The sequence below is a fragment of the Mobula hypostoma genome, chromosome X2 (genome assembly GCF_963921235.1).
Source record: "Mobula hypostoma chromosome X2, sMobHyp1.1, whole genome shotgun sequence".
Classification (NCBI taxonomy): Eukaryota; Metazoa; Chordata; class Chondrichthyes; order Myliobatiformes; family Myliobatidae; genus Mobula; species Mobula hypostoma.
This window is the reverse complement of record NC_086129.1, coordinates 37,185,729-37,213,712: the sequence shown is the minus strand read 5'-3', so window position 1 is coordinate 37,213,712 and position 27,984 is coordinate 37,185,729. Positions and strand designations below refer to the sequence as shown.

The 27,984-nt window shown below is 42.6% G+C and overlaps 2 protein-coding genes across 6 annotated transcripts in view; both read left to right on the top strand.

Moving 5' to 3' along the window:
* The window catches only part of treh (trehalase (brush-border membrane glycoprotein)), a 48,757-nt gene extending 23,158 nt beyond the window's left edge, over positions 1-25,599 (top strand). For both annotated transcript variants that reach the window (XM_063038737.1, XM_063038738.1), the window contains 9 exons: positions 2,437-2,553; positions 5,283-5,405; positions 6,733-6,782; positions 7,387-7,587; positions 9,041-9,267; positions 10,021-10,132; positions 17,972-18,084; positions 19,129-19,182; positions 25,123-25,599. In XM_063038737.1, the coding sequence (XP_062894807.1) occupies positions 2,437-2,553; positions 5,283-5,405; positions 6,733-6,782; positions 7,387-7,587; positions 9,041-9,267; positions 10,021-10,132; positions 17,972-18,084; positions 19,129-19,182; positions 25,123-25,266 (1,141 nt within the window). In that variant the 3' untranslated portion in view covers positions 25,267-25,599. The remainder of the gene's footprint in view (positions 1-2,436; positions 2,554-5,282; positions 5,406-6,732; positions 6,783-7,386; positions 7,588-9,040; positions 9,268-10,020; positions 10,133-17,971; positions 18,085-19,128; positions 19,183-25,122) is intronic.
* Positions 25,600-27,104: 1,505 nt separating this feature from the next.
* hyou1 (hypoxia up-regulated 1) overlaps positions 27,105-27,984 on the top strand; it is a 46,257-nt gene continuing 45,377 nt past the window's right edge. For 3 of the 4 annotated variants that reach the window (XM_063038549.1, XM_063038551.1, XM_063038550.1), the window contains exon 1: positions 27,105-27,349. The gene's annotated coding sequence lies outside the window, so the exon portion shown is untranslated. The remainder of the gene's footprint in view (positions 27,350-27,984) is intronic. The other variant, XM_063038548.1, reaches the window with a different exon arrangement.

The following is a 27,984-nucleotide window of genomic DNA, read 5'->3' as shown; positions in this document are numbered from 1 at the left end:
CCTTTCCCCTCTCCAGCTCTTAGATCCACCCCTCCCCTCCTGTCTTCTCCTATCATTTTGGATCTCCCCCTCCCCCTCCCACTTTCAAATCTCTTACTAGCTCTTCTTTCAGTTAGTCCTGACGAAGGGTCTCGGCCCGAAACATCAACTGTACCTCTTCCTAGAGATGCTGCCTGGCCTGCTGCGTTCACCAGCACTCTGTTGTGTAGTTACTTCTCCAGCAGTTATGAGTGTGGATTTTTGAGTAGAACCTTTCTACAAACAAGTGTTCTGTAACCACCTCCAGCCTTCTGAGATTTCTATTACCATCTAGTTCTTTACTATCCAGTTTAAAGTTCTTTACTATCTGCTAGCTTTAATCTTGTGCAAATTTCAGCTGTACTCTTGGCAACCTTTTACGTAGAATTACCTCCATAAAGCTTTTTAAGATGATCCTTGTAACCTACCTCAAATATTTGATTTCTTTCCTTACTTTTGACTCTGTTAGGTTTTGATTGATTGTACTTCAGCAAAGTGCCTAGTTGCTTTTTACTTCTAAGTGCTCCACAAATGCACGTCACCTTGGAGCTGGGAGATTTTACTGTCCCTGACCTTTATCTCATTTCAGCTACTTTTTCACATCCATTTTCTGTGTTTGATTTGACCTTTTTATTTCCTAAATTGTTCAAAAACATTTGCTACGGATTTTGATTCACCACCACCACGATCTCCCTCTCTCTCCTTTCTCTCTCTCCCCCCCCCCTCCAAATTCAACCCTATTGGAATATTTAACTATGTTAAAGATGCGATTATAAATGCAAACTAATTGTTGCCAAACAACACACACACGAAATGCTGGAGCAACTGCAAGTCAGAAAGCATCTATGGAAATGAATAAACAGTCAATGTTTTGGACTGAGACCCTTCATCAGGACTGAAAAGGAAGGGGGAAAATGCCAGAATAAAAAGGTGGGAGGGGAAGGAGGCTAGCTTGGAAGGTGATGGGTGAAACCAGGTGGGTAGGAAAGATGAAGAGCTGGAGAAGGAATCCTATAGGTGAGGAGAGTGGATCATAGGAAAAAGGGAAGGAGAGAACCTAGGGGTAAGTGATAGGCAGGTGAGGAGAGGTAAAAGGTTCCTGATGAGGACTCTGCGTGCATTATCCATCGGATAACTGGGTTAAGATCAAAACTTCACTCGGTAAAATGAGATTATACTTTTTTCCATCTTGGACCTCCTGGAAATTAGCGTTTTGACATTTGACTCCTTTTTTTTAAACCAGTTTCAAGTTGTGTGCTTCCTCCTTTGTACACGGCCTCGTTTTTGCCTTCCTGTTTCTGCCAATCACAAGGATCACCATTAAACATTGCAAACTCTGTAGAACAAGTCAAAATTCCTTGTCTTGTGTAGCTGGATCCTGGACTTCCTGTCAGATCGCCAGCAGGTGGTAAGAGTGGGCTCCATCACCTCTGACCCTCAACACAGGTGCCCATCAGGGCTGTGTACTAAGCCCCCTCCTTTACTCACTGTATACCCATGACTGTGTTGCCACCCACAGCTCCAATCTGCTAATTAAATTTGCTGATGACACTACACTGATTGGCCTAATCTCAAATGATAATGAGGTGGCCTGCAGGGAATAAGTGATCTCTCTGACACAGTGGTGTCAAGAAAACAACCTCTCCCTCAATGTCGCAAAAACAAAGGAGCTGGTTGTGGATTACAGGAGGAATGGAGATAGGCTAACCCCTATAAGACATTAATGGATCTGGGGTTGAGAGGATGAACCCTTTTAAGTTCCTAGGCATAAGCATCACCGAGGATCTCGCATGGTCTGTACATACTGGCTGTGTAGTGAAAAAGGCACAACAGCACCTCTTTCACCTCAGATGGTTAAAGAAGTTTGGTACGGGCCCCAAAATCCTAAGAACTTTCTACAGGGACATAGTTGAGAGCATCCTGACTGGCTGCATCACTACCTGGTATGGGAACTGCACTACTTTCAATCACAGGACTTTGCAGAGAGTGGTGCAGACAGTCCAGCGCGTCTGTAGACGTGAATTTCCCACTGTTCAGGACATTTACAAAGACAGGTGTGTAAAAAGGGCCTGAAGGATCATTGGAGACCCAAATCACCCCAACCACAAATTGTTCCAGCTGCTAGCATCTGGGAAACCGTACCGCAGCATAAAAGCCAGGACCAACAGGCTCCGGGACAGCTGCTTCCACCAGGCCATCAGACAGATTAATTCATGCTGCAGCAACTGTATTTCTATGTTATATTGACTATTCTGTTGTACATTATAAATTACTAGAATTGCACATTTAGACGGAGATGTAAAGATTTTTACTCATGTATATGAAGGATGTAAATAATAAAGTCAACTCAATTCAATTAGGTTACAGGAAGAAGGAAGCAAGTAGAAACATTTTACCTGTTGACTTTTTGTATTGAAGGTTTGGCTTCATCCCAAATGGAGGACGAGTGTATTATCAGCGCAGAAGCCAGCCACCGTTCCTGACGTTAATGGTAGAGAGCTACATCCTTGCTACAAATGATACGGCCTTTTTGATGTGAGTTATTTGTCTGCTGCAAAGTGATGTCTGCTTGAACTTCTAATGAGGGTTTATTACTTTCCACACTGTCACCATCCATTTCTGGCCAAGAAGTAGATTGCGAGTATTGAGGCAGCAAAAAAAACTTCTCTACTTTTGCAGAACTATTGTCGACATATAATACTAGTGGGTTATTTTTCTCTTGACCCTTGTCATGTCACTGATATGAGTATCACATAACTGGTTTTACTGCTGTCGAGTAAACAGTCACTGGAGAGTTTCAGCTTGTGGATATGAAGTAGTGTCTTTATTCAACAAAATGAGACACTGCAGGCATTGTACCAAGACCCCTTCGGAGGAAGAGGCCTGCTTGACCCAACACTACACAACATTTTATATGCTGAAGGTCAAAGAACAATTCCATATTTACAATGCATCCACCATTCTTTTTCTGAACTACTCACAACCTTCACACCTCCCACTTTGCTCCCACACCACAGATGCACAAGTGAATTTTAATCAGCTTTGTCTGGCCTTCCCATTAACTGTGATTCAGAGCTCTTAGGAACCCATGTTCAGATCTGCAATTTAAATTTAATCTACGGTCCATGTTCAGATTTTAAAGATTGGTGGCTGAAGTTATTTTCTATATGTGCTAACCCCAAAAAGGCCTTGACGTTTACTTTTAAAGTTTATCGTCTTTGGTGTGTGTTCTGAGTTGCTGCTGGTATGCACTAACTAGACATTGATCCCTGAATTCTGCTAGTTTGGTAACATTGTCTGGGTTTGCCACAAATGGCCTCTGGATTTGGGTAAGAAAAGTTTTGGGGCTCTTGCTTTTGATCACTGATAAGGATAAGTGACCCTGCAGGTAAGTGTTAAATAAAATATTGGTACTTTTGCTTCTCAGAAGATGTAGTAGAAATGCAATTTGATTTTACTCAAAATATGAAATGCATCTCTCAACAAGCTACTGTGGTCTGGTTCTCACTAATTATTACTGCTTTGTAAAACGAGCATTTAATCTTGTATGGTTCATGGCATCATAAATGTCTATATTGTATGGAGAGGCTTTTTGGTCCATGATTGACATTCTAGCTGAAAATAACTATAAATATCAATCCCACTTTTTGACTCTTAGACAACTGCCTAGTAGGTCCTGTCAAATGGTAATAAAATGCAGTAAAGGTTTCTGTTTCTATTACCCTTTTCTGCTGATGTGTTTCTAGATTTCTACCACCCATTATTAACTGGAAAACAAAACAATCCTCCCCGAACCTGCTGTCCATTACATTAATTATGTGCCATTAAACTCTGCTAAGGGAGCTAGCTCCTTCCTATTTACAGAACTGCTATCTAAACTGTTGTGTCCAAGTTTTCTGGTAAGAACAATTCAGCTAATGCCTGTTCCTTACCCATTACCCAATAAATTTCAGACGTCTCTCTAGGTCCCATTTGAATGACATTAAATCTGTGCTCCCCTGTATCCCTGGAAATGTATTTTGGACCCTAACTGATCAGTGTTTTTAATGGGAGTTTATTGCATCACTTTTCATACTTTAGCCAATTGCCTTCATTTTCTGTCCCCTGGTTCTTTAGCCATCCACCAATTGGGAATAGATAATCTTTTCTCTCTGTTCAGTCTCTACCTTTCATGATTTTAAATATCTGTTAGAACTTCTGATAGCACCGTGGTGCCACAAAGAACAGTCTCAAGTGCTCCAGTCTGACAGTCTGAAATTTCTCATCCATGGTTTTTTTTTTGCTGCAAACCTCTTTTCCAGGACCTTTCCAAAAGTGTGGCACCCAGTGCTAGACATAGTACCTCAGTTCTGGCAAAGATTGTTTTATAAAGGTGTGTCAGGACTTCTTGCTGTTGTAGTCTGTACTCCTATTTATAACACCCAGGGTCCTGTATGTTGCTTTAGTCACTTTCTCAAACTGCTCTGGCGCTTTCATTAAATATTGACACACACACAGACATGCACCAACAAGAGCTGGGGATCTAACATCAAACCTTACTGAACTCTGTTTAAAAACAACTGTCCATTCACTAAAATATCTGTCACTCACTACCTGGTGTTGAGCCAGTTTGGTACCTTTTGCTATGGATCCCAATGGGATTTTAATTTTCATGTGGCTCTTCGTCAAGTATCAACATGTACACAAGAGATTTTGCAGTTGCTGAAAATCTTCAGCAACACATAACCCTGTCCTGATGAAGAGCCTCTGCCTGAAACATTGACTGTTTATTCCTCTCCATAGACACTGCCTGACTTACTGAATATCTAGATATGTTTTGTTACAAGCAGCTATTTATTCTGAAAGAACAGTAACTTTTGTCATCCTTGACCATGAATAAAAACTGTATAGTGTTGTGCATTATTATCTTGCCCTGCTGGATAGACAAGCTTTTAAATTTTTAGCACTTATTTGAAACAGTATGTGATACTAGGTGTCAGGTTGCATTAAAACCAAGTTTAATCTCAGTCCCTTTTTATGGAAGAAAGTCTGTCATCTTTGCTTGGTTTGTGCCAATATTTAACTGCAATTCTGCATTGAAGTAGTTGACTATTAACTACCCTAAACTAAGGTTGGGTAAGAATGGTTGGTCCAGCCAGTGATGCATCAGTAACCATAATTATTAATTATTTACAAAAATAATTGGATCAAGGTTATTGTAGGTGTGGGTATCCATGATAACTCCGCGCCTTAGAGTAACAAGCTGTGTACTGTTTTTCAATTAGGGAATGCATTGATCTCTTGGACAAGGAGTATGACTACTGGATGAAGAATCGATCAGTGCCTGTCATCTTGGGAGATAAAACTCATTATCTGAATTGCTATAATGTTGAAGCAGCTGGTCCCAGGTGGGTACAGTATCCTTTTTATGTCTTGTACAATGTTCCTTGTATAAATATTACATTCTGTACAGTAACTATGCATAAGACACAGGAGCAGAATTGGGCTATTCAGCCCATTGAATCTGCTCTGCTATTCATTATGACTGGTTTATTTTGACCTCTCAACCCACTTCCTCTGCCTTCTCCCCATAACTTTTGTCATCCTTGGTAATCAAGAACTGTCAACCTCCCCTTTGAATATACCCAGTAATTTGGCCTCCACAGCTGTCTGTGGCAAGGAATTCCATAGATTCACCACACTTTGGCTAAAGCAATTCCCCCTCATCTGTTCTAAAAGGATATCCTTGTATTCTGAGGCTGTCTCCTCCCTCCCCGTCTCCTCCCTCCCCGTCTCCTCCCCCCGTCTCCTCCCCCCGTCTCCTCCCCCCGTCTCCTCCCCCCGTCTCCTCCCCCCGTCTCCTCCCCCCGTCTCCTCCCCCCGTCTCCTCCCCCCGTCTCCTCCCCCCGTCTCCTCCCCCCGTCTCCTCCCCCCGTCTCCTCCCCCCGTCTCCTCCCCCCCGTCTCCTCCCCCCGTCTCCTCCCCCCCGTCTCCTCCCCCCCGTCTCCTCCCCCCCGTCTCCTCCCCCCCGTCTCCTCCCCCCCGTCTCCTCCCCCCCGTCTCCTCCCCCCGTCTCCTCCCCCCCGTCTCCTCCCCCCCGTCTCCTCCCCCCGTCTCCTCCCCCCGTCTCCTCCCCCCGTCTCCTCCCCCCGTCTCCTCCCCCCCGTCTCCTCCCCCCCGTCTCCTCCCCCCCCGTCTCCTCCCCCCCCGTCTCCTCCCCCCCGTCTCCTCCCCCCCGTCTCCTCCCCCCCCGGTCTCCTCCCCCCCCGTCTCCTCCCCCCCCCCGTCTCCTCCCCCCCCCCGTCTCCTCCCCCCCCGTCTCTCCCCCCCCCCCCGCTTTATTGGAAACATCCTCTCCATGTCCACCCTATCTAGGCCTTTCAATATTTGGTTGATTTCAATGAGATCCTCCTCCATTCATCTAAACTCAAGTGAGTATATGCCCAAACCCCTCATGTTATATGCTAACCCTTTCACTCCAGGGATTATTCTCATAAACCTCTGGACCCTCATCAATGCCAGCATGGGGCCTTTCAACAGGCACTACTTATGTGAATTTCCTCCTTTCAGTGTTATAGGACAGTATGATTGTGCAAAAGGAAGATGTTACTGACTGGTGAGCCAATAAAAGCTGTACAGACAGACCAGCTACTTGGGATAGAACATTACCTGGAATGCCTTTGTATTAATATTCTACTTTTGTTGTAGACTTATTATTGTTCTTTCCAAAAACAGGCCTGAGTCCTTCAGCAAGGATGTAGCTTTGGGACAGACTCTAACAGAAGGCAAGTTTGTATATTCTTAAAAACAATATTCAAACTGGGTGAGACCAGAGCTACAGGTTGAGTGTTGAGGGTGAAAGATGGAATGTTTGAGGAACATGAAGGGAACTTCTTCACTCAGAGGATGTTGTGAGTGTGAAACAAGCAGCCAGCATAAGTGGTAGATTTGGGTTTGATTGGAACATTTAGAAGTTTGGATAAGTATATGGATGGGAAGAATATGGGGGTGCTATGCAGGTCAATGGGACAATGCAGAATATTAGTTTGGCAATGACTGGATGGGCCGAAGAGCCAGTTTCAGTGGTGTACTTCTATGCTCCATAGCTATATTCACTTGCCTACTGCATGCTGTTACCAGCACCATGGCTGTTCTATTGGATGAAATTATTATAATGTGATATAAACATCATGGCAGTCACTGTGTAGCTAGGATTTCTAACCCATCCTTGGATACCCTAAAGTTTCAGTTGTATGTATACTTCCTGCAGTGACGCTATAGTTTGTCTTGAAGCCCAGCATCGTCGTTTTAGGAACTGAGCTACTGTCTTAATAATCATTTATTGTGGAGATTCTCACTGTTGAAATGATGAGTGTTTGTCACCCTCAGCTGCCAGACGAGACCTGTGGGTGGAGCTGAAAACAGGAGCAGAGTCTGGCTGGGATTTCTCATCACGCTGGTTCATTGACTCCAATGGAGAGAATAATGGAACGTTAAAAAACACAAAGACCAGGCAAATCGTTCCTGTTGACTTGAACTCCATCCTCTGCAGGAACGAGCGAATCTTGGCATTGTTTCACGAGAAGCTGGGTCAGTGCCATAATTTATTTGGCAGAGAATTTTTTATTTAATTTTATTTAGAGATGCAGTACTGTAACAGTCCCTCTGGCCTAATGAGCCCACATGACCAATTAACCTACTAACCTGTGCGTCTTTGGTATGTAGGAGGAACCTGGAGCACCCAGAGGCAACCCACATGGTTACGGGGAGAACGTACAAGCTCCTTACAGTGTGGTGGTATTGAACCTGGGTCACTGACACTGTTGTAGCATTATGCTAACTGCTATGTTATAGTGCCACTCCTCATTTAGTTCCCTTCATGATCAATAATGATGTCTAATAGTTAACTGTGGTTTGTTGGATCTTGCTGTGCTTGCTGTTATCTCATTCCAACTTAAAACTATTTCCCAGCATGTGTTGCATTCACATTATTTGGAGTATCTTTCCAAAGGGAGCAAACCTTGTGAATTTTGACACAGAAAGGTGTTAATACAGTGCAGAGCTAACTCAAATTTTGCTGGTATGACCAGGGGAACGATCACCACAGCCCAAGGGCCTGAAATCCAACATTGCTTTACATTGGCCCAAAGAAGACTCTGCCCAAGGCTGAAATGGTGTTGCCTGTTGTGTGCAGTGTATCTAACTCAGTACCTACAAAGGATGTGGAGTGGATCTGGGTGTTTTTGATTTCCCCATCCAGTACTGGGTTAATCCGTTCCTAAAGATGATCCCAGTGCCTCTGTGTATTGAAAGGAGAATGGAATTGATTGGCCTCATCTAATCCTTGTCTGGTCTCTCCAGCCATGTGTGGGGATTGTGAATCATAAAGCCAAAGAAAACTTAGGATGCTGGAAATCTGAAATTTTAAAAAGTGCTGGAATGCAGAAAGGCAGGCAGCATCTATCATGTGGATAATCATTTTAATCGGCTTTCTCTCAATATAGATGCTACCTGACTTGTGTGTCCAGCATTAGCTACTTTCATTGGGTTCTCAAATACTAGTCAATAAAACTAAGAGCTTTGAACATGTCACAGAGTACTAATTTGCTTTGTGAAGGAGTGCGAGGGATATTTGATGCCAGAGATGGTAATTCATTGAAAGCTGTGCATGTTGTAGTTACAAATGTAGTACATACTTAAACTCTGGAGAATCTGCAGTTGGAAATCTTAACCAACACACAATGTTGGAGAAATTCAGCAGATCAAGCAACATCCATGGGGGGCGGGGGGGGGGGGGGGAGGAACAGTTGACATTTCAGGCTAAGACCCTTCCTTCAGGACTGGAAAAGGAGGCAGAAGCCAGAGTAAGCTTAATTCACCGAGTTCCTCCAACATTTTATGTCTGTTTAGCAAGCTCAACTTCTCCGTCTCTCCCATACCTGTGGTACTTGTGTGTGTCAGAATCTCACTATGACATCCCTTGATGTTCGTGTACTCGCCCCATTTTCATTCCCCTGCCAATGCACTTGTCTTTGTTTCCTAGGTAACTTTTCCAAAGCCCAGTTCTACAAGGAGGCCATGAACAAACGGATTGATGCTGTGCGTGAAGTTTTCTGGGACAATAAACAAGGAATTTGGTTTGATTACAACTTAATGAGAAGCAGGAGTAACGCTGCATTCTATGCTTCCAACTTGGCTCCTCTCTGGGCTAAGTGCATTCTTGAACAAGTACCGGGACAAACTGCAGAGATGGTCGTCCGCTATCTCGAGGTATTCGTACTCATTTGTTTACTGTAGATGGTTAGAACAGGGGAGCAACAGCCTTTGGTCTTGAGTGATTAAATGCTACTGCTGACTACATTAAAACACAGGCACCCAAAGGATGGTTATTCACAGTTATCTGTTTTCTGAGGAATTCTAAATAATCAGTGCCTTGTAGGACCATGGACACTAGCCTTTATTATTATTATTATTAGGATTCAGGTGGACTGTTATAGGGCTATTTGAGCAAAATGAGGGAGATGTTGGCGGCAAAGAATGACCTAGGATTGTGCTAGGTGGGTGAGGTTGATTTAAGATTATCTTATGATTAACTTTATTTGTCACATGTGCATCAAAACGTTTGTGTCAATGACTGACACAGTCTGAATGTGTGCTGAGGACAGCCTGCACTTTTGGCACCAACGTAACATGCCCACAACTTACTAACACTAACCCTAACCTGTATATCTTTGGAAATCAGAGCACCTGGAGGAAGCCCATGTGGAAAACCATGAGAATGTACAAACCCCTTGCAGACAACAGTGGGAATTGAACCCCAATCTTATAGCAGGCGCTATAAAAGCATTATGCTAACTGTGATTGAACCTACAGTGTATTAGCTCATTTCAGTAGCGGCTGTCTTAAAGGGTTGCAGAGTTGATGGTATTACTGGATATGGTTGGGCTCGATCAGAATGTTTAGCATAGCCAGGAGCCATCTGTTGGGTGGTGGAAATTAACTGGACTCTGCTTCAACTTTCAGAAGCACCATCTCCTTGAGTATAGGAATGGAATTCCAACCTCTCTGGTGCCAAGTGGTGAGCAGTGGGACTACCCCAATGCCTGGCCACCTCTTCAGCAAATCATCATTGAAGGTAAAGTAAACTTTTGCTCTGTCTGCCAGAAAAAGCGGGATCTCCTGGTGGCCATCCATTCTAGTTCAACTTCCCATTCCCATTCTGACATGTCAGTCAATGGCCTCCTCTACTGCCATGATGAGACCACACTCGGTTGGAGGCGCAACACCGTGTACTTCACCCAACCTGATAGCATGAACACTGGTTTCTCAAACTTTCGGTAATTTCTCCTCCTCTTCCCACACCCCCCCCCTACCCTGCCACCATTCCCCATTCCCATTTTCCTCTCTCACCTTGTCTCCTTACCTGCCCATCACCTCCCTCTGGTGCTCCTCCTCCTCCTTCCCTTTCTTCCATGGCCTTCTGTCCTTTCCGATCAGATTCCCCCTTCTCCAGCCCTGTATCTCTTTCACCAATCAACTTCCCAGCTCTTTACTTCATCCCTCCCCCTCCCGGTTTCACCCATCACCTACCACCTACCACCTTGTACTTCTCCCTCTCTTCTCCCCCCCCCCCCACCTAACTCCTTACTCTGGCTCCATGTCTCTCTTTTCTTCCAGTCCTGATGAAGGGTCTCAACCCAAAACATCAACTGTTTACTCTCTTCCATTGATGCTGCCTGGCCTGCTGAGTTCCTCCAGCATTTTGTGTGTTTGTTTGTTTGTTTTGCTTTGGATTTCCATCATCTGCAGGTTTACTTGTCTATTTTATTTCAGCTGCCATTTTGTAGTCCAGGCCACAGAGTGTCAGTGACAATATTTCTCAGACAAGCTGACAAAACCTTTCAGTTTTTGAGAAAGCAAGTAATATTTGAACAATAATAGTAAGAATTATAGTAATGTTTGAACTTTAATGGTACAAAATTAAACCTGTTCAATTCAGTTTTATTTTAGCTGCTATTTTGTAGTACAGGCCACTGGGAGTGTTTGTCAGTGACAATCCTTCTAGGTCAAACTGCCAAATATTTTCAGTTTTTAAAAATGCAGTAATGTTTGAACAATAATAGTACAGAAGTACAGAATCATATTTGAATTCTGATAATACAGAATTAAACTTGTTTCAGTTTTTTTCTGATGAGCAATTAATTTGTGATGAACATGGAGGATCACTGTGTTTGCTTTGTCATGAAAAGCAAATACTCTTGAGGTTTGACCTTTGGTGCCTGATTCTAATAGATGTGTGTCTGTTGTCCCTCTGTCACTGGGATTATAAAAGGCGATCAGTACATGTGTGACTACAGAGGGCAATAGTCACCATGACTCATTTAAAATCTGAGAGTCAGTGCTGTAAGAATACCCTTGCCTGTCTTCCATGCAGCCATTGCCTGGATTAAATATTCCTGTTGTACACAAATACTTATCGCCAGCTCACCACTGCTATCAAGCACTGCCTTTGCTTTTCTGACAATTCAAAGTTCAAAGTAAATTTTATTGTCAATGTTACATGTATGTCACCATATACAACCCTGAGATTCATTTTCCTGTGGGCATACTCAGCAAATCTATAGAATAGTAACTATAACAGGATTAGTGAAAGATCAACCAGAGTGCAGAGGATAACAAACTGTGCAAATGCAAATATAGATACAAAGGTTGTCTAATGTATACATACCTTGATAAATGTACTTTGAACTTGAACTTTGAACACGAGGATAATGAGATGAAGAGTCCTTAAAGTGATATCATTAGTTAGAGCACTTCAATGATGGGGCAAGTAAAGTTGAGTGTAGTTATTCCCTTTTGTTCACAAGCCCTGTCCTGTGCAGTCCTGTATACTTTTTTTGTAATTTATTTTTTATTGAAGTTCATTATCAAACATTTCCATAAGATGTATTTCAGATATTGTACATATATATCATATAGTCATATATGCCACAAATCTCCACATAATATTTATCTGTGGTGTACACTTGTAGAAAAGAGAGGAAAGAAAGAACAAGCAAAAGGAGAAAACTATGTACAAGTAGTGAGTGATTTTTTTTTAACGTTCATTGATTTGTGAGAATAAAATCAGGCCTATGAGGTGTAATGTAGTTAAACTATTTTTCCCAGTATGAATCAAATTGTTCCAACTTATGATTAACAGATGCTGTTATCTTCTCCATTTTGTAAATGTCCATTGTAATTTCCATCCATACATTTAAAGTTGGGCTCTCCTGAGATAACCATTTCCTGGTAAGGGTCTTTTTACCAGCCACCAGCAGTATATTCATTAAATATTTATCTCTTTTCAACTATTCTTGAAGTATATACCCAAAATATATGGTCTTACTCTTTAAGGGTATTTCACATTTAAAGATGTCTTGTAGGGCATTATGTATCCCACTCCAATAGTCTTTGATAATGGGGCATTCCCAGAAAATATGATAATGGTTTGCATTTTGATTTCCACAATTTCTCCAGCAAACAGGGAGGTTACTATCATAATGGGATTTCTGAGAGGGTGTAATAAAATATCAAGTTTTTCCATCCAAACTCCCTCCATTTCTGTGAACTGGTACATGTCCATTGATACCTCCATATTATTGTCCATTCTCCCTCATATAATTATCCCTCCTACCTTCTCCCATTTTGTTTTAATGTATGAAGTCGAATGTGTTTTAAGATTTGACAAACCCTTATACACGCTTGAAATGATTCTACTACCGTTATCTGAATTGTATGCTTTTCTAATTAGCTCTATCAAACATGTACTTGCCTTGGTTACATTTTTAACTGTCCTATTAACATACTGTCGCATCTGTAAATACCGGTAAAAGTCTTGTTTTTCTAATAAGTGTTTCTCTTTGAGCATTTCAAAACTGAACAGTGTACCTTCTTTCATTATATTGCAAATAGCTGTTATTCCTTTAGCTGCCCAGTCCTTAAATCTAGCATCCAGTTTATTTGGCGTAAAATCCAAGTCGTATGCACACCATTTAAGAATTGCAGTATTTCCCTCTAGTTTATATTATAATTTTCCATATTTTAAGAGTCCATTTCACCCATGCGTTATCAATAGTATTTATGTAACTTTGTTGGTTGTTATCAGCCAAAATTGCCTGCATGCGGATGGGAAGTATCCTCTCAATGTTTTTCCATTAAGCGTCATATGATGGGTTGCACCAACATATCACAGCTTTCAACAGTGCTGCAAAATAGTAATCGCAAAGAGAAGGTAGGCCCCATCCACCCCCGCTTCCTTGGCTAATTGCAACGTTTTGAGACGAACACTAGGCCTTTTACCTTGCCATATATATCTTGATAACATTTCGTTCCATTTATTGAATTGATTCTGATTAATCTCTATTGGTAGGGTCTGATAATCTGGGCAATATATTCATTTTAATAGATTCAATCCTTGAACTGAGATTGAAAAAAGGAATTAGGTTCCATCTTGTTATATCTTAATTTTTTTTATATATAGGCTGATAATTGCATTCTGATAATTTTGCCAAATCTTTTGGCATAATGATGCCCAAATATTTGACAGACTCTGTTTGCCATGCCCAGGGATATCTACTTTCAATTTCTCTTGGTGGGCTATAGTTGTATGAAAGTAATTGGGTTTTACTTATGTCGATCTTGTATCCTGATAATTGACCATATTGTTCAAAGGATTGCATCACTTTAGGTAAAGAGCATGTTGGGTGCCCTAGATAGATCAGAATGTCATCCACGTAACAGGCCAATTTATACCCTGTTCCTTTAATAGTAATTCCCCTGATATCTTCATTTTGTCTGATGTATTGAGCTAATAGTTCCAGGTATAATGTGAAGAGTAGCGGTGACCATGTACAACCCTGTCTTGTGCCCCTTTCTAGGGTAAAACTATTTGATAAATATCCATTGATTTTAATCCTAGCAGTAGGGTTGTCATATAGTGCCTGTATAGTTTTAATAATTGTGTCATGTAGACCAAATCTATGTAAAACTCTAAAGAAAATTCCAATTAACTGAATCAAATGCCTTTTCAGCGTCCACGCTTATCACTATTGCTTCAATTTTATTTTTTGTATATGATCCATAATGTGAAGTGTCCTTCATATATTGTCTTGAGTTTGTTGTTGTTGTATAAAACCTGTCTGATCCTTGTGTATCAGTGTGGGTAGAAACTCTCCTAATTGTTTGGCGGATGATGGAAATAAATAATTTATAATCCACATTAAGAACAGATATTGGTCTAAATGACCCACATTCCATTTTATCCTTGCCTTCTTTCGGTATAGCCGAGATTATCGCCTCCTTCCAGCTGGGTGGCTTTTGTGCCTTTCTTAGAGCCCAGTTCAGTGTGAGGAGTAAAACAGGAATTAACTCATTTTTAAATTCTTTGTACCACTCTGCCGTATATCCATCTGAACCTGGTGACTTGCTTAATTTAAGCCTACTAATTGTAGTTTTTAGTTCAGCTTCAGTTATGTCAGCAGTCATCGTTCTATTTTGTTCTTCGCTTAAAGTGGGTAACTCTAGAGAATTCAGGAAGGTGTCAGTTTGGGTTACGCTTCCCTCTGGAACTTTGGAATATAGAGTTTTGTGAAACACTTCAAAAGCTTCTTGAATTTCACTTAGCTTATTTTTTTTAATCATTTTTGTTCTTGGATCCCTAATTCTATGAATTGTATTTTCTGCTATCTTTTTTTTTTCAGTTTCCACGCCAGTATTTTCATAGATTTAGATTCACTTTCATAGTGTCTCTGTTTCAGAAACATTACATTTTTCCTGATTCCTTGCGTAGCCAAACTATTAATTTCATTCCTAATTTTTAAAATTTCCTCTAATGTATCCTGTATCAAATTCAATTTGTTTTTTTCTAGTTCCTTCAGCTTATTTTGTAATCCCTCTACTGTTTTATTCCTTATTTTTTCATATATGAAGATATCGCTATAATTTTCCCTCTTAAGACAGCCTTCAGAGTATCCCATAGAATGGGAGGTGAAACCTCTCCATTATCATTGAATTCTAAGTAAAGACACATTTCTTTTTTAATTTGTTCCTTAAAATAGGGATCATTGAGTAGACTTGAATTTAGTTTCCAAATAGTATTCTTTGGTTGTAGGTCAAAATCAACAAATAAATATATAGGTGCATGGTCACTTACATCTATTGTCCCAATTCCACAGGTGATTATTTTGTCTCTATCTTTTCCAAATGTTATGAAATAGTCTATTCTTGTATATACGGAATGGGGGGCAGAATAATGAGTGTAATCCCTTCTGTCGGGGAAAGGTCCCTCCATATATCAATTAGACCAACATCCTCAAAAAGTGTATTAACTTTCCTATGTAAGGATTTTGTTTCATAGGTTTTTCTATTGGAAGAGTCTAACTTTGGTTGTAATTCTCCCCCACATTTCAGGAGTATCCTTTTTTTAAAAAGTAGTTTCTTTCAAATAAGTATCAGGAGAACCAAGTCCATTGCTTTGACTGTCATACCCACTCTCACCAAGCCCTACTTACCAGAAATTTTGATCCCTTGGTCATTGTCGAGAGATGATCAGCATGGTAGCATAGCAGCTAGCCTAAAGCTATGACAACACCAGTGGCCCAAGTTCAATTCCGCTGCTGTCTGTAAGGAGTTTGTACGTTCTCCAGTGACTGTGTGGGTTTCCTCTGAGTGCTCTGGCTTCCTACCTGGTTGTTAATTTGTAGTTTCTATTGACTGTTAACACATGTATTATTGTAGTGTGAATAGTCCTTAATTATGCAAATAAGTATTTGAACATGTACAAGGTTGCTCTTTGGCCAATATCTCTATCTGCTAGTCAATTCTGTTTTCTTTGTTCCAATTTCAAAACAACTTAGTGACAGGGTCCATGTTGCTCTCCTTGAGAGGGTTCAAGGGAGGTTCACAAAGCCCTGGATTGAATGGCTTGTCATATCAAGAGCACTTTTGGCTCTGGGCCTGAATTCACGAGAATTCAGAATGAGGGGAGACCTCGTTGAAACCTATCGAATGGTGAAAGGCTTTAATGGAATGGATGTGGAGAGGATGTTTCTGATGGTGGGAGAGTCTAAGACCAGGGAACAAGGTCTCTGAACAGAGGGGTGTCCTTTTAAAATAGAGATGAGGAGAAATTTCTTTAGCCAGAGAATGTTGAATCAGTGTAATTCTTTGCCAGAGGCAGCTGCGGAGCAGTCTTTTTGTGTATTTAAGCCAGAGCTTGATAGATTCTTGCTGGTCAGGGCATGAAGGGATATGAGGAGGAGGCAGGAGATGGGGGGGCATGAGAGGAAAATTGGATCGGCTGTGATGAAATGGTGGAGCAGATGTGATGGGCCAAATGGCCTAATTCTGCTCCTATATCTTATGATCTTGTGACTTGTGCACAAGGCCATTAAAGTGTGATTGAGTAATGAGTGCAAGTTATCAGAGTCCAGTTAATCAGCAACAACATTGTGTTAATCCAAAGTGCATGATGTGTGGTCACTTGGTTCACAAGATGGTTGAACTTTGAGGTTGTAAAGAGATTGAATATTTTGGTAGCTGAAAAGCTGAGGTGAGGACAGAGGTGGGCATTGTTGAAGAGGTGGAAATAGGCATCACTTGAAACATGAGTGTGACCAGAAACTTGAGGTTCTGCAGATACTGAAAATCTAGACCAACACATACAGATGCTGCCTGACTTGAGTTCCTCCAGCATTTTATGGAAAATAATAAGCAGTTGCTGTTTCATGCTTCCGGACTGGAAAGGAAGGGGTAAGACACCAGAATTTTTAAGAAGTGTGGGGAGGGGAAGGGGGACTAGCTAGAAGGTGATAGGTGAAGCCAGGTGAGTGGGAAAGGTAAAGGGGTGGAGAGTAAGGAATCTGATAGGAGAGGAGAGTGGACCATGGGAGAAAGGGAAGGAGGAAGGGATAGGCAGATGAAGAGAAGAGGTAAGAGGCCAAAGGTAAGGGAGAAGAGAAGAGAAGGGGGAGGGAATTTTTTCTTTATCGGAAGGAGAAATCAATGTTCATACCATACCCAGTTGGTATTGCTCCTCCACCCTGAAAGTGGCCTCATTGTGACAAGAGAGAAGGCCATGGACTGACATGTTGGAACTGGAATGGAGATGGGAATTAAGATGGTTGGCCACTGGGAAACAGATGAACTGGAGGTGCTCTACAAAGCAGTCGGCCAATTTGCATTGGGTCTCACCAATATAGAGGGCAAATTGGAGAGCACCGAACAGTCCCAAGGAGTTGTTCCAGGTAAGGCAACACTTCATGTGCGGATCTGTTGGAGTCATCAGCTATATCCTGTGCTTCCGAGTTCCTCCTGAGTTTCTCCAGCATTTTGTATGTGTTGTTATGGTTCAGTATGAAATGAGCCAAAGGTGGAATGGAATTAGTAACAGGGGTACTGAGTATTTGACAATGAAGGTTTTGGCTTTGGGTTTTTCAATATTTAATTGAAGAACCATATATAGATTTCATTCTAAGGAGGGACCATCCCTGTGGACTTGAAAATTACAACTGCAACTTTTGAAGAGGTGACTGAGAATCCAAGATGGCACAAAACCCAAAGAATCATACATCAGATTTATAATCTTAGATTTTCAGTAACTAATTTTGAAAAGTGAGGTAGATTAGAAACACAAAATAATCTGCAGATGCTGGGATCAAAGCAACACTCACAACATGCTGGAGGAACTCAGCAGGTCGGGCAGCATCCGTGGAAACGATCAGTCAACGTTTCGGGTCGGAACCCTTCGTCAGGACTGAAGAGGGAAGGGACAGAGGCCCTATAAAGAAGGTGGGGGGAGGGTAGGAAGGAGAAGGCTGGTAGGTTCCAGGTAAAAAAAAACAGTAAGGGGAAAGATAAAGGGGTGGGGGAGGGGAAGCAACTGAGTCAAATCATCTGGCCATATGATGAGCTTTTATCATTTTGAATTCTTTAGGTTTGGCAAAGTCTAAATCAGAAAGGGGTCAGAGAATTGCATTCCAACAAGCACAGAAGTGGATTCAATCAAGCTGGCGTTTGTACAAGAAGCACCAAGCCATGTATGAGAAGGTGAGTTTGAGTTCTTTAATTGAACAACCCAGTCTCGCCCTCAAAATGCCTGTGTAAGACAGGTATGCACACTGCTTCTCTTATTCACTGTGCTGTGCAATACCATTTTCACTCTGTGCGTGCGCTCTTCTCTGCTGGGTGCAGACTCCATTTCTGTCCCATGGCTCCTGATGGGTGCAAGATCAGATATCCAAGTTCCACAGTGTTCTGTCCCAAAGAAAGGGAAAAATTGGACTGGGCAAATCTGCTGAATCTTATCTTTTTGTTTGAATTCGGGTGGGGATGAGGCACAGATAATCAGAACCTAGTTTATCATCAGTGGCATATGTCATAAAATTTGTTTCGTGGAAGCCATAAGAATCTCTGCAAATTACAAGCATAAATAGAGCAAAAGAGGAATAACAAGCTAGTGTTCAGGGACTCATAGACCCTTCAGAAATTTGATGGCAGGGAAAGGAAGCTGTTCCTAAGACATTAAATGTAGATCTTCAGGCTCTTGTACCATCTCTCTGGTAGTAATGAGAAGAAGGCATGTCCCAGATGATGGATGCTGCCTTTTTGCGGTACCTCCTCTTGAAGATGTCCATGTGGCCATGATGGAATTGGTTGACCTTACAGCCCTCTCCAGCCTCTCTTAATCTTGTGCATTAGACTCCGTACCAGGCTATGACACAGCCAGAGAAAATGCTCTCCACCATATGTAGAAATGCGCAAGAGCCTTTGGTGACATACTGAATCTCTTCAAAGTCCTAATGAAGTAGAGCTGCTGGTGTTCCTCCTTCATGATTGCATCAATGTGTTGGGCCCAGGATAGGTCCTCTGAGATGTTGATGTCCTGGAACTTGAAGCTGCTTACCCTTTCCACTACTGACCCCTCTGTGAGGACTGGTGTGGTATGAGAAGTTTGGGTTATTTCCTGGATGACAATAATTCAATATAGTGTTAATTGCTACAATTTCTGATAGCTCACCATACCCAATCTAAGTAACAAAAGAATATTGACTTTGCCATTGTCAAGTTCAATTTGTCTTTTGTGTTTTTCAGTATGATGTGAACAGTGACAGTCAACCAGGTGGAGGTGGGGAATATAATGTACAGGTTGGTCAGCATTTTTTTCTGAACTTCCTTCCTCGTTTTCAGCTTCTTTCATAAAGCTGTGATGCTAAACAGCCTTTTGGCTTTGCAAGAGCCAGGATGAGCAGCAGCTATGAAAAAAACACGAACATGAGAAAGTCTGCAGATGCTGGAAATCCAAAGCAGCGCATACAAAATGCCGGAGAAACTCAGCAGGTCAGGCAGCATCTATGGAAATGAATAAACAGCTGGCGAAGTAGATCTTCCTGGTGGCCAAACTTTTGAATTCTGATTCCACTTCCTGTTCTGACGTGTCAGTCCATGGCCTCTTGTGCCAAGATGATGACTGCCCTCAGGGTGGAGGAGCAACACCTTGTATTCAGTCTGGGTAGCCTCCATCCTGATGGCATGAATATTGATTCCTCCTGGTTTAAAAACAAATTCCCCCCCAATCCTCTATTTGCCCCCCTGACCTCTCACCGCTTCTCACTTGCCTATTGCTCCCCCTCCTTCCCTTTCTCCTATGGTCCACTCTCCTTTGCTTATCAGATTCTTTCTTCTCCAGCCCTTGACCTTTCCCACCCACCTGGCTTCACCTGTCACCTTCCAGCTATCCTCCTTCCCCTCCTCACCTCCACCATTCTTATTCTGGTGTCTTCCCCCTTTTTAGTCCTGAAGTAGAGTCTCGGCCTGAAGATACTGTCTGATCTGCTGAATTCCTCCAGCACATTGTGTGTGTCGCTTGCGAGAAATAAATATTTAAAAGTTAAAAACAAAACTAGGAGCATTTAAGCCACAAGCAACATTGTCCAATGAAGAGCATGTTAAATTACAAAAGACTACAAGCTTGGAGAATTTCTCTCTAATAGAACATCTAAAGATGTACTGGTTGGTAGGTTATTGGCCATTGTAAGCTGTCCATGTATGGTTTTCCATACACAATTTAAAATAGTATTATTGGCTCAGAGTTCAGACATACTGGTAATCTATTCTCCCTATTTTCCCCACAATTCCATTACTTCCTGCACACAGTAAATTAGTGTTGAATTAACCTACCAAGCTGCACGTCTTTAGGATACCAGAGCATCCAGAGAAAAGTGGCACAATCACAGGGAAAACATTCAAATTCCATGCAGACAGCACCCGAGGCCATCATCAAATTTGGGCTGCTGGCGCAGTGAGGCAGCAACTCTACCATCTGTGCCAGTACTCCACCAGAGGAATTCCATACAGAAAAGGCATTAGGGCCCACCTGGCCTGTACCAGTCTTTTTCAAAGAGCTATTGTAGCCATATTGCACCTTGCTCCTTCCCTGTGGAATTTCAGTTTACCTTGTCAAGTATTTGAACCAATTCACCTTGAATATTGTTATGAACTTGCTTCTGTTGCTTTAGCTTGATCATTCCAGTCTGTACAATTCCCTGTTTATACCTCAACAAAAAAAAATCCTCTTCCCTGCATTTATTAGTTATTTTGTTTCTGTGGTTGTTAGACCTTCTACTTGAAGAAATCCGTAATGATCCCCTGTTAAATTTCTTCTTGCCTTTCTCTGCCATTTGGAGAACAAATCAAAAGTCTCCCTCTTCTGGTATAATTCAAGAAAATTTTCTTTATAGCACACCCTTCATTAGATCATTGCTTAGCTGGGAGCCAGTGTGAGCTATTGAGTTCATGTCCAACAGGTGAATAGGATTTGATGCAAGTTACTAATGTGAATCAAAGTTTTGATGTACAGAGTTGCCATTTGGTCCATTGACTATGCTAGTGAGTAGAAGGAACTTTTTGTCCCACTTCCCATTTTTTGACTTTGGCCAGGTTATGGCTCTTCGAGAGCTCATGCTGGTACCTTTTGAAATGCGCAGATAGTGTGTTGTTTCCTCTTGTCAGGCCATGACCTCTATCTCAGCTATGACTTGGGCTCTGGCTGACAAATACCTTAAATTCTAATTCTTTAGTTTTAAATTTGTGTCCTGTACTTATTTTTCCTGCCAATTGATGTAAAAGTCATCCTTTCTCGGCCCCTTATTATTTTGTTCACAATTTAATCTCCTCTCAGTCTCATCTTTTCCGAAGAAGATGATTATAGCTAGCCAGTTTTTGATTGCTTGTGTGGAGCTTGAGGGATAGGTGCCTGACTGGAGAGTTGTGGATATTTGGAGAGAGCATGGCAAGGAGTTTGCTCACAGCAGCACATGATGCTTTAGATTTTGAAATAGGCAAACACAATTATCTGATGGATCTCACAAATACAGCACTATGATTTAATTATTTATTGAGATACAACACAGAATAGGCCCTTCTGGCACTTCAAGCTGTGCTGCCCAGCCTAAGCAGGAGACAATTTACAATACCCAATTGGATGCAGGAGGAGACCCACGTGGTCACAGGGAGAATGTACAAACTTATTCCAGACGGTGGAAGTTGAACCCAGGTCACTGGTACAGCATTGTGCTAACCACTGCACTACCGTACTGCCCCATCCACTGAATGATTGTTCATTTTCTTTTTATATCAGAAGCACTATGTAGTGCAGACTAGATCCAGGGAAAGAGAAATTGGTTTAATGTTTCTGATCAGAGACACTTTATCAGAATACAAATATTCTATTTCAATTCCAGATGTGTGTCAGAGACCAGGATGGAGTTTGCAACATAAACCAAAGCCTTAGCTTAATAACTTGTAAATGCAAATATCTAACCATCTAGAACTAGATCAGTTAACACAAAAATTAGTGGGAAGTTAGAGGACTGGGAAGGTTTTAAATCCAACAGAAAGCAACTAAAACAAATCATAAAGAGAAAAGATTAAGTTTATTGGTTAGCTTGTGTTCGTGCATAAAGGTGTGGGCACGTGGCCAAGTGGTTAAGGCATTGGACTAGCGACCTGGAAGTCGTGAGTTCGAGCCCCAGCCGAAGGAATGTGTTGTGTCCTTGAGCAAGGCACTTAATCACACATTGCTCTGCAACGACACTGGTGCCAAGCTGTATGGGTCCTAATGCCCTTCCCTTGGACAACATCGGTGTCATGGAGAGGGGAGACTTGCAGCATGGGCAACTGCCGGTCTTCCATACAACTTTGCCCAGGCCTGCGCCCTGGAGAGTGAAGACTTTCCAGGTGCAGATCCATGGTCTCGCAAGACTAACGGATGCATAACGGAGGATACCAAAAGAGTTCTCAAATATATGAAGTGTAAAAGAGAGATGAAAGTGGATATTGGACCATTGGAAAATTAACACTGGAGAGGTAGTAATTGGGGCAAAGAAATGAATAAGTATTTTGTGTCAGTCTTCACCGTGTAAGACAGCAGCAGTATGGCAGAAATGTGAGGGGGCAGAAGTGAGTGTAATTGCTATTATGAAGGAGAAGGTGCTTGGGAAACTGAAAGGTCTGAAGGTAGATAAGTCACCTGGACCAGATGGTCTACACCCCAGTGCTCTGAAAGAGGTAGCAGAAGAGACTGTGGAGGCATTAGTAATGATCTGTCAGGAATTGCTAGATTCTGGAATGGTTCCGGAGGATTGGAAAATTGCAAATGTTGCTCCATTCCTAAAGTAGTGAGGGAGGCAGAAGAAAGGAAATTATAGGCCAGTTAGCCTGACCTCAGTTGTTGGGAAGATGTTGGAGTCCATTATTAAGTTATGTCAGGGTACTTGAAGGCACATGATAAAGTCAGCATAGTTTCCTTAAGGGAAAATCTTGCCTGACAAATCTGTTGGAATTCTTTGAAGAAATAACAGGCAGGATAGACAAAGGAGAGTCAGTGGATGATGTTAACTTGGATTGCCAGAAGGCCTTTCACAAGGTGCCGCATATGAAGCCACTTAGCAAGATAAGAGCCCATGATATTGCAGTAAAGATATTAACATGGGTAGAAGATTTGCTGACTGGCAGGAGGCGAAGAGTGGGATTTCTGCTTGGCTGCTGTAGACTAGTGGTGTTCTGCAGGGGTCAGTATTGGGACCGTTTCTTTTCACATTACGTCAGTGATTTGGATGATAGAATTGATGGCTTTGTGGCCAAGTTTGTGGATGATACAAAGATGGATGGGGGGGGGGAGGTAGTGTTGAGGAAGCAGGGAATCTGCGGATGGACTTGGGCAGATAGGGAGAATGGGCAAAGAAGTGGCAGATGGAATATAATATAGGGAAGTGCATTTTGGTAGGAGTAGTAAAGGTGTAGACTTTTCTAAACAGAGAAAATTCAAAAATCTGAGGTGCAAAAGCACTTGGGTGTTCTTCTGCAGGATTTTCTAAAGGTTGAGTTGGTGATGAGGAAGGCATATGCAATGTTAGCATTCATTTTGAGAGGACTAGAATGTATGATCAATGATGTGATGCTTGGGCTTTATAAGGCATTGGTCAGGCTGCAGTTGAAGTGTTATGAACAGTTTTGGGATCCTTGCCTAAGATAGCCTGACATTGGATGGGGTCCATAGGAGGTTCATGGGAATGATTTTGAGAATGAAAGGGTTAATGTATGAGGAGTGTTTGTTTCTTGGTCTACACTTGCTGGGGTTTAGAAGAATGAGGGGGGAATCTCATTAAAACCTATCAAATATTGAAAGGCTTAGATAGAGTGGATATAGAGAGGATGTTTCGTATAGTGGGGGAGTCTAGGACCAGAGGGCACAGCCTCAGAATAGAAGGACGTCCTCTTAGAACAGAGATTGAGGAGGAATTTCTTTAGCCAGAGGGTGGTGAATCTGTGGAATTCATTGCCACAGACAGCTGTGGAGGCCAAGTCATTGAGTATATTTAAAGAGGAGGTTGCTAGGTTCTTCATTAGTAAGGGTGTCAGGGGTTACAGGGAGAAGGCAGGAAAATGGGGCTGAGGGAAAATTAATCAGCCATGATGGAATAGCAGAGCAGACTTGATGGGCTGAGTGGCCTAATTCTGCTCCTATGTCTTGTGGTCTACATGTTGGTTGGAAGTTTGCCAATTTAGAGTATGTGAAGAAGTAAGAATAATTGTATGAAATATGGTGCAGAAAGTAGCCATTTGGCCTGTTGAGTCCATACTTGTTCAGCTATTGCTATACCGTTTGTTCCATACTACTGCTTTTATTTCCTCTGCATCTCTGAAAATTCTCTCAGGGTGGCATGTTAGTGTAGTGGTTTGCAGAGCACTTTACAGTACAGGCATCCCAGGTTCAATTCCCGCTGTTACCTGTAAGGGGTTTGTATGTTTTCCCTGCAACTGTGTGGGTAACTTTCCTCTGGGTGTTCCGGTTTCCTCCTGCAGTCCAAAGACCTACCGGTTTGTAGGTTAATGGTTCATTGTAAATAGCCCTGTGATTAAGGCCTTGCTGTGCAGTGTGGCCCAAAGGGCCTTGCTGTATCTCAATAAATAAATACATGTAAAACCCCTTTTCGAGGAAGTTGATTCATTGTGTGTAAAGGCAGTGAAAACATTAGCTTCTAATTCCTAACTTATGAGCTATTTTTAAAAAAACAAGCACTCCTTATTTGTATCCTTTGTCCATTATTGGGAACAATTTCCTTCTGTTCACCCTGTGAAATCAACCTTTCAGTTATCCTTTCAACCTCTGCTCCAGGGAGAATTGCAGCCTCTACATTTGGTGGTGGTGGGGGGTGGGGGTGGAGAGATATTCTAGTAAATCTTTCCTGCACCCTCCTCTCCCCCCCCCCCCCCAAGGCATTCACATCATTCCAGCTGAGTCCGTCCCAACTATTTGGATAACTTGAAGAGGTGTTAACATACCTGTTTTAAAATCAAATCAAAATTTATGTAGTTTATGCTTCTATTGCACATTGGGGATTAATTTAATAATTATTACAAAACTTTCCTCTCACTGATTGCCGAAAGAGACTGGCAACAATTTCCTTAACACTCCATTATTGAAGTGTGGGTGAGATCATTATAGCCATCACATGGGAAAGCTGGGAAAAGCCCTGATCTGTTCAAGTAATTGGATTCTTGTTTAACCTTGTTTTATATCCTCAGGTGGGGTTTGGATGGACGAATGGCGTGGTTTTGCAGCTCTTGGATGAGTATGGAGACCAGCTCACATCAGGAGTGATGGAGTTGACCAGCTTCCCCTTCTGCACTTTATTCTCAATCTGTTTTCTGTTCCTTCAGCTCCAATAAAATGGAAATATATATTTTTAAAAAGAAGCCTTATTTTAATTTTGATTATCAATCAGCAACAGAGTTCCAACTGGGTTTGGTCGAGGATTCAGCATGGTTGCTGATCGAATTTATCAGTCACTCTGTTTTGATGTATGTGTGACAAATAAAGCTAATCTTTATCCTTAATTCTACTAAAAATGTTAGCTATGTTGTGCTGAAGTTTAATTTGCTGGTGAAGTTGCTGCTCGGTCCTGTCAACAATTTCCTGAATTATCTTTGAAATATTTGCAATTGCATGGAATAAGTGCATAAACAACAATAAGAATATCACAATGAATTGCTTAGTGTTCATTTTTTGTAAATATACAGTGAAGGGATACATGACATTGTACTGTTGAAGGCGAAGTACAAACATTCTAGCTGTTCTAGATAATGCTGTGTTAGACCTCAGGTAGTTATGGCCACGGCTGGTAATAGGGACACGCTTCCACTACCTATTAAGCGCTCCCAATGATGTGCGCCTGAAATAGCCTCTGACAAACCAAGCCCAGCTCCTGGCCTTCGTGTGTGGCTTAGCTACTAAGCCCGGCAGATCCATTTCTACTGACAGGAGAAGAGGCAAAGGAAGTTACTGGTGCCTTTAAAACCATTTGCTTCGGGCAGATGGGGCTTGTCAGCCGTGGTTAGCAGCTCATCTAGGACAAAGAAAACTTTGATCTCAAACTGCCACTACTTAGTCATGGGGAAGGCTTTGGGAGTAAACCCCAAGGGAAAAATCTGGAGTGGGAGTCCTACATTGAGTTCAATACTGACTGGCAATTCCTGCCTCCCTGCTGGTACCAAACTGCATCGGTTCCTACTGTTCCTTTGGGGTTATCAGATGCATGGAGCGACAAAGCTTGCGACATGGGTAACAGCTTGCTCTTCATATTGTAGTGCCCAGGCTTGTGTACCTAGACAGGTATGATCGACTCTACCTGATGGAGGCCCTCAGCCCTCAAGTAGTTAGTTGCTACAAACTGGTTCTGCATTGTAGGAAGGGGAATGTTAGTGAATGATCCTCAACTCCAAGGGGACGGGGTTTGGGGAGTGCATACACAAGCGGATAAAGGGGTTGTGTAACTACTGAGTACAGTTAGTCTGTCTTTAAACATGTGTCCCATTGATACTTGTATGGAGAACTGCACATGCGGTAGAAGAATAGAAAATAAATTCAGTTGATTCCAAAGGTTGCATGTGAAGCATCAAAGCTGTATTTGGAAAATTGGGTTAGAAAATTCAGGTATATATCCAGAATGCTGGACTCAGCAGGTCAGACAGCAACCATTTTGTGTGTGTGGCTCAAATTCAGTCTGGAGTCGTCATGTTTATGTTTCCTGCACTCAGGTCTCAATCTGCATGGTGCTGCTTCATTGCAGGTAGATAACTAATTTCTACGTCTGTATTCGTAGTTTCTAGACAAAATGCAGACAAGCAATTATAATTAATGAATGTCAATAGAACGTGTATACATTTCATAGTCAAAGACAAATATGCACTATGTCTTCAATAACAGTTCCAGTGGTTATACTACTGGTGAGAATTGGGTAACTATATGGAGGGGGGAGAGGTGCTGAATAACTCAGATGAAGACAACACAGGAACCTTCTCCGTCTCAACTTGTCAATGAATGAAAACACGGCGAAATCTTGTCCTCCATGCCGGCCTCCGTTTGTTGTTACAGACGTGGACCAGTAATACGCTGTTGGACGAATCATTTTAATTGAGCGCTAGCCCCGCCTATAAGACGTGGCCCAATCAATACGCACATTGATGCAGGCTCAGCGGTGACGTAAACCAATAGGAGATCGCCGCGTTCCTGCGGGGTGGTGCTTGCGGGCTGATCACGCCGGCGCTTCACGACCAGAAGCCGGTGTGAGGGAGTTAGAGCCGTGCGGAAAGAGGCTTGTTATCCGGTAATCGGTGAAACTGCCCGTGAGCCACAAGAGAGTAGCGGATTGGCGCGATCTAGATCCGTCACTCAGGAGGCGGCAAGCCCGTCTGGAGGCTCACTGCCCGAGTACCGGTACCGTGCGGCCTGAGGCTCAGTCCCGGATACCGGGTGAGTAGGTATTCGGTAATGAGTTTGCAGCTTTGCTGCCTGGGGTGAGGAGCCGGAACTCGTTGGGTTCCTATTTGCTTCAGCTGGGCTACAGTCAACCCAGGCTTCCCGCGCTTGAGATCTGGGGTTGCTGGGTGAACACAGGCCACCCCGATACGGCGCGTGTGTGTGTGCGCGCGCCTCTCGATTCGACCACGTCACGTTGCTGCGAGGCTCGAGAGGCAGAGGGTGAAGGCGGCCTCGCTGGGAAGCGAATGACTAGGGTAGCGGAACAGAAGGAGTGGGTAGAAGTGGGTGAAATTGTGAATGGAGGGGAGGCTGTGAGGGAATTTCATGTAGTTGGGTGGGAGGAAGGGTAATGGCTGGTTGAGGGATGGGGTGGATATGGGAAGCTGTGGGGCAACGGGGTGATTTGAAGGATGGGGTGGAGGTGGGAGGCTGTGGATGAACGAGGTAGGTTGAGAGATGGAGAATAGGGTCAATTGAGAGATGGGGTGGGTGGAGGTACGGGTAAGGGGAATGAATGGCTGGTGGGGGCGGGGGAGGACATGGAGTTGCTGGACAGAACAGGTGGCTGTTGCCTGGAGGGTCTGTTTCCTTTATGTGATTGACACATTGTCAGTTGTAAATATGAA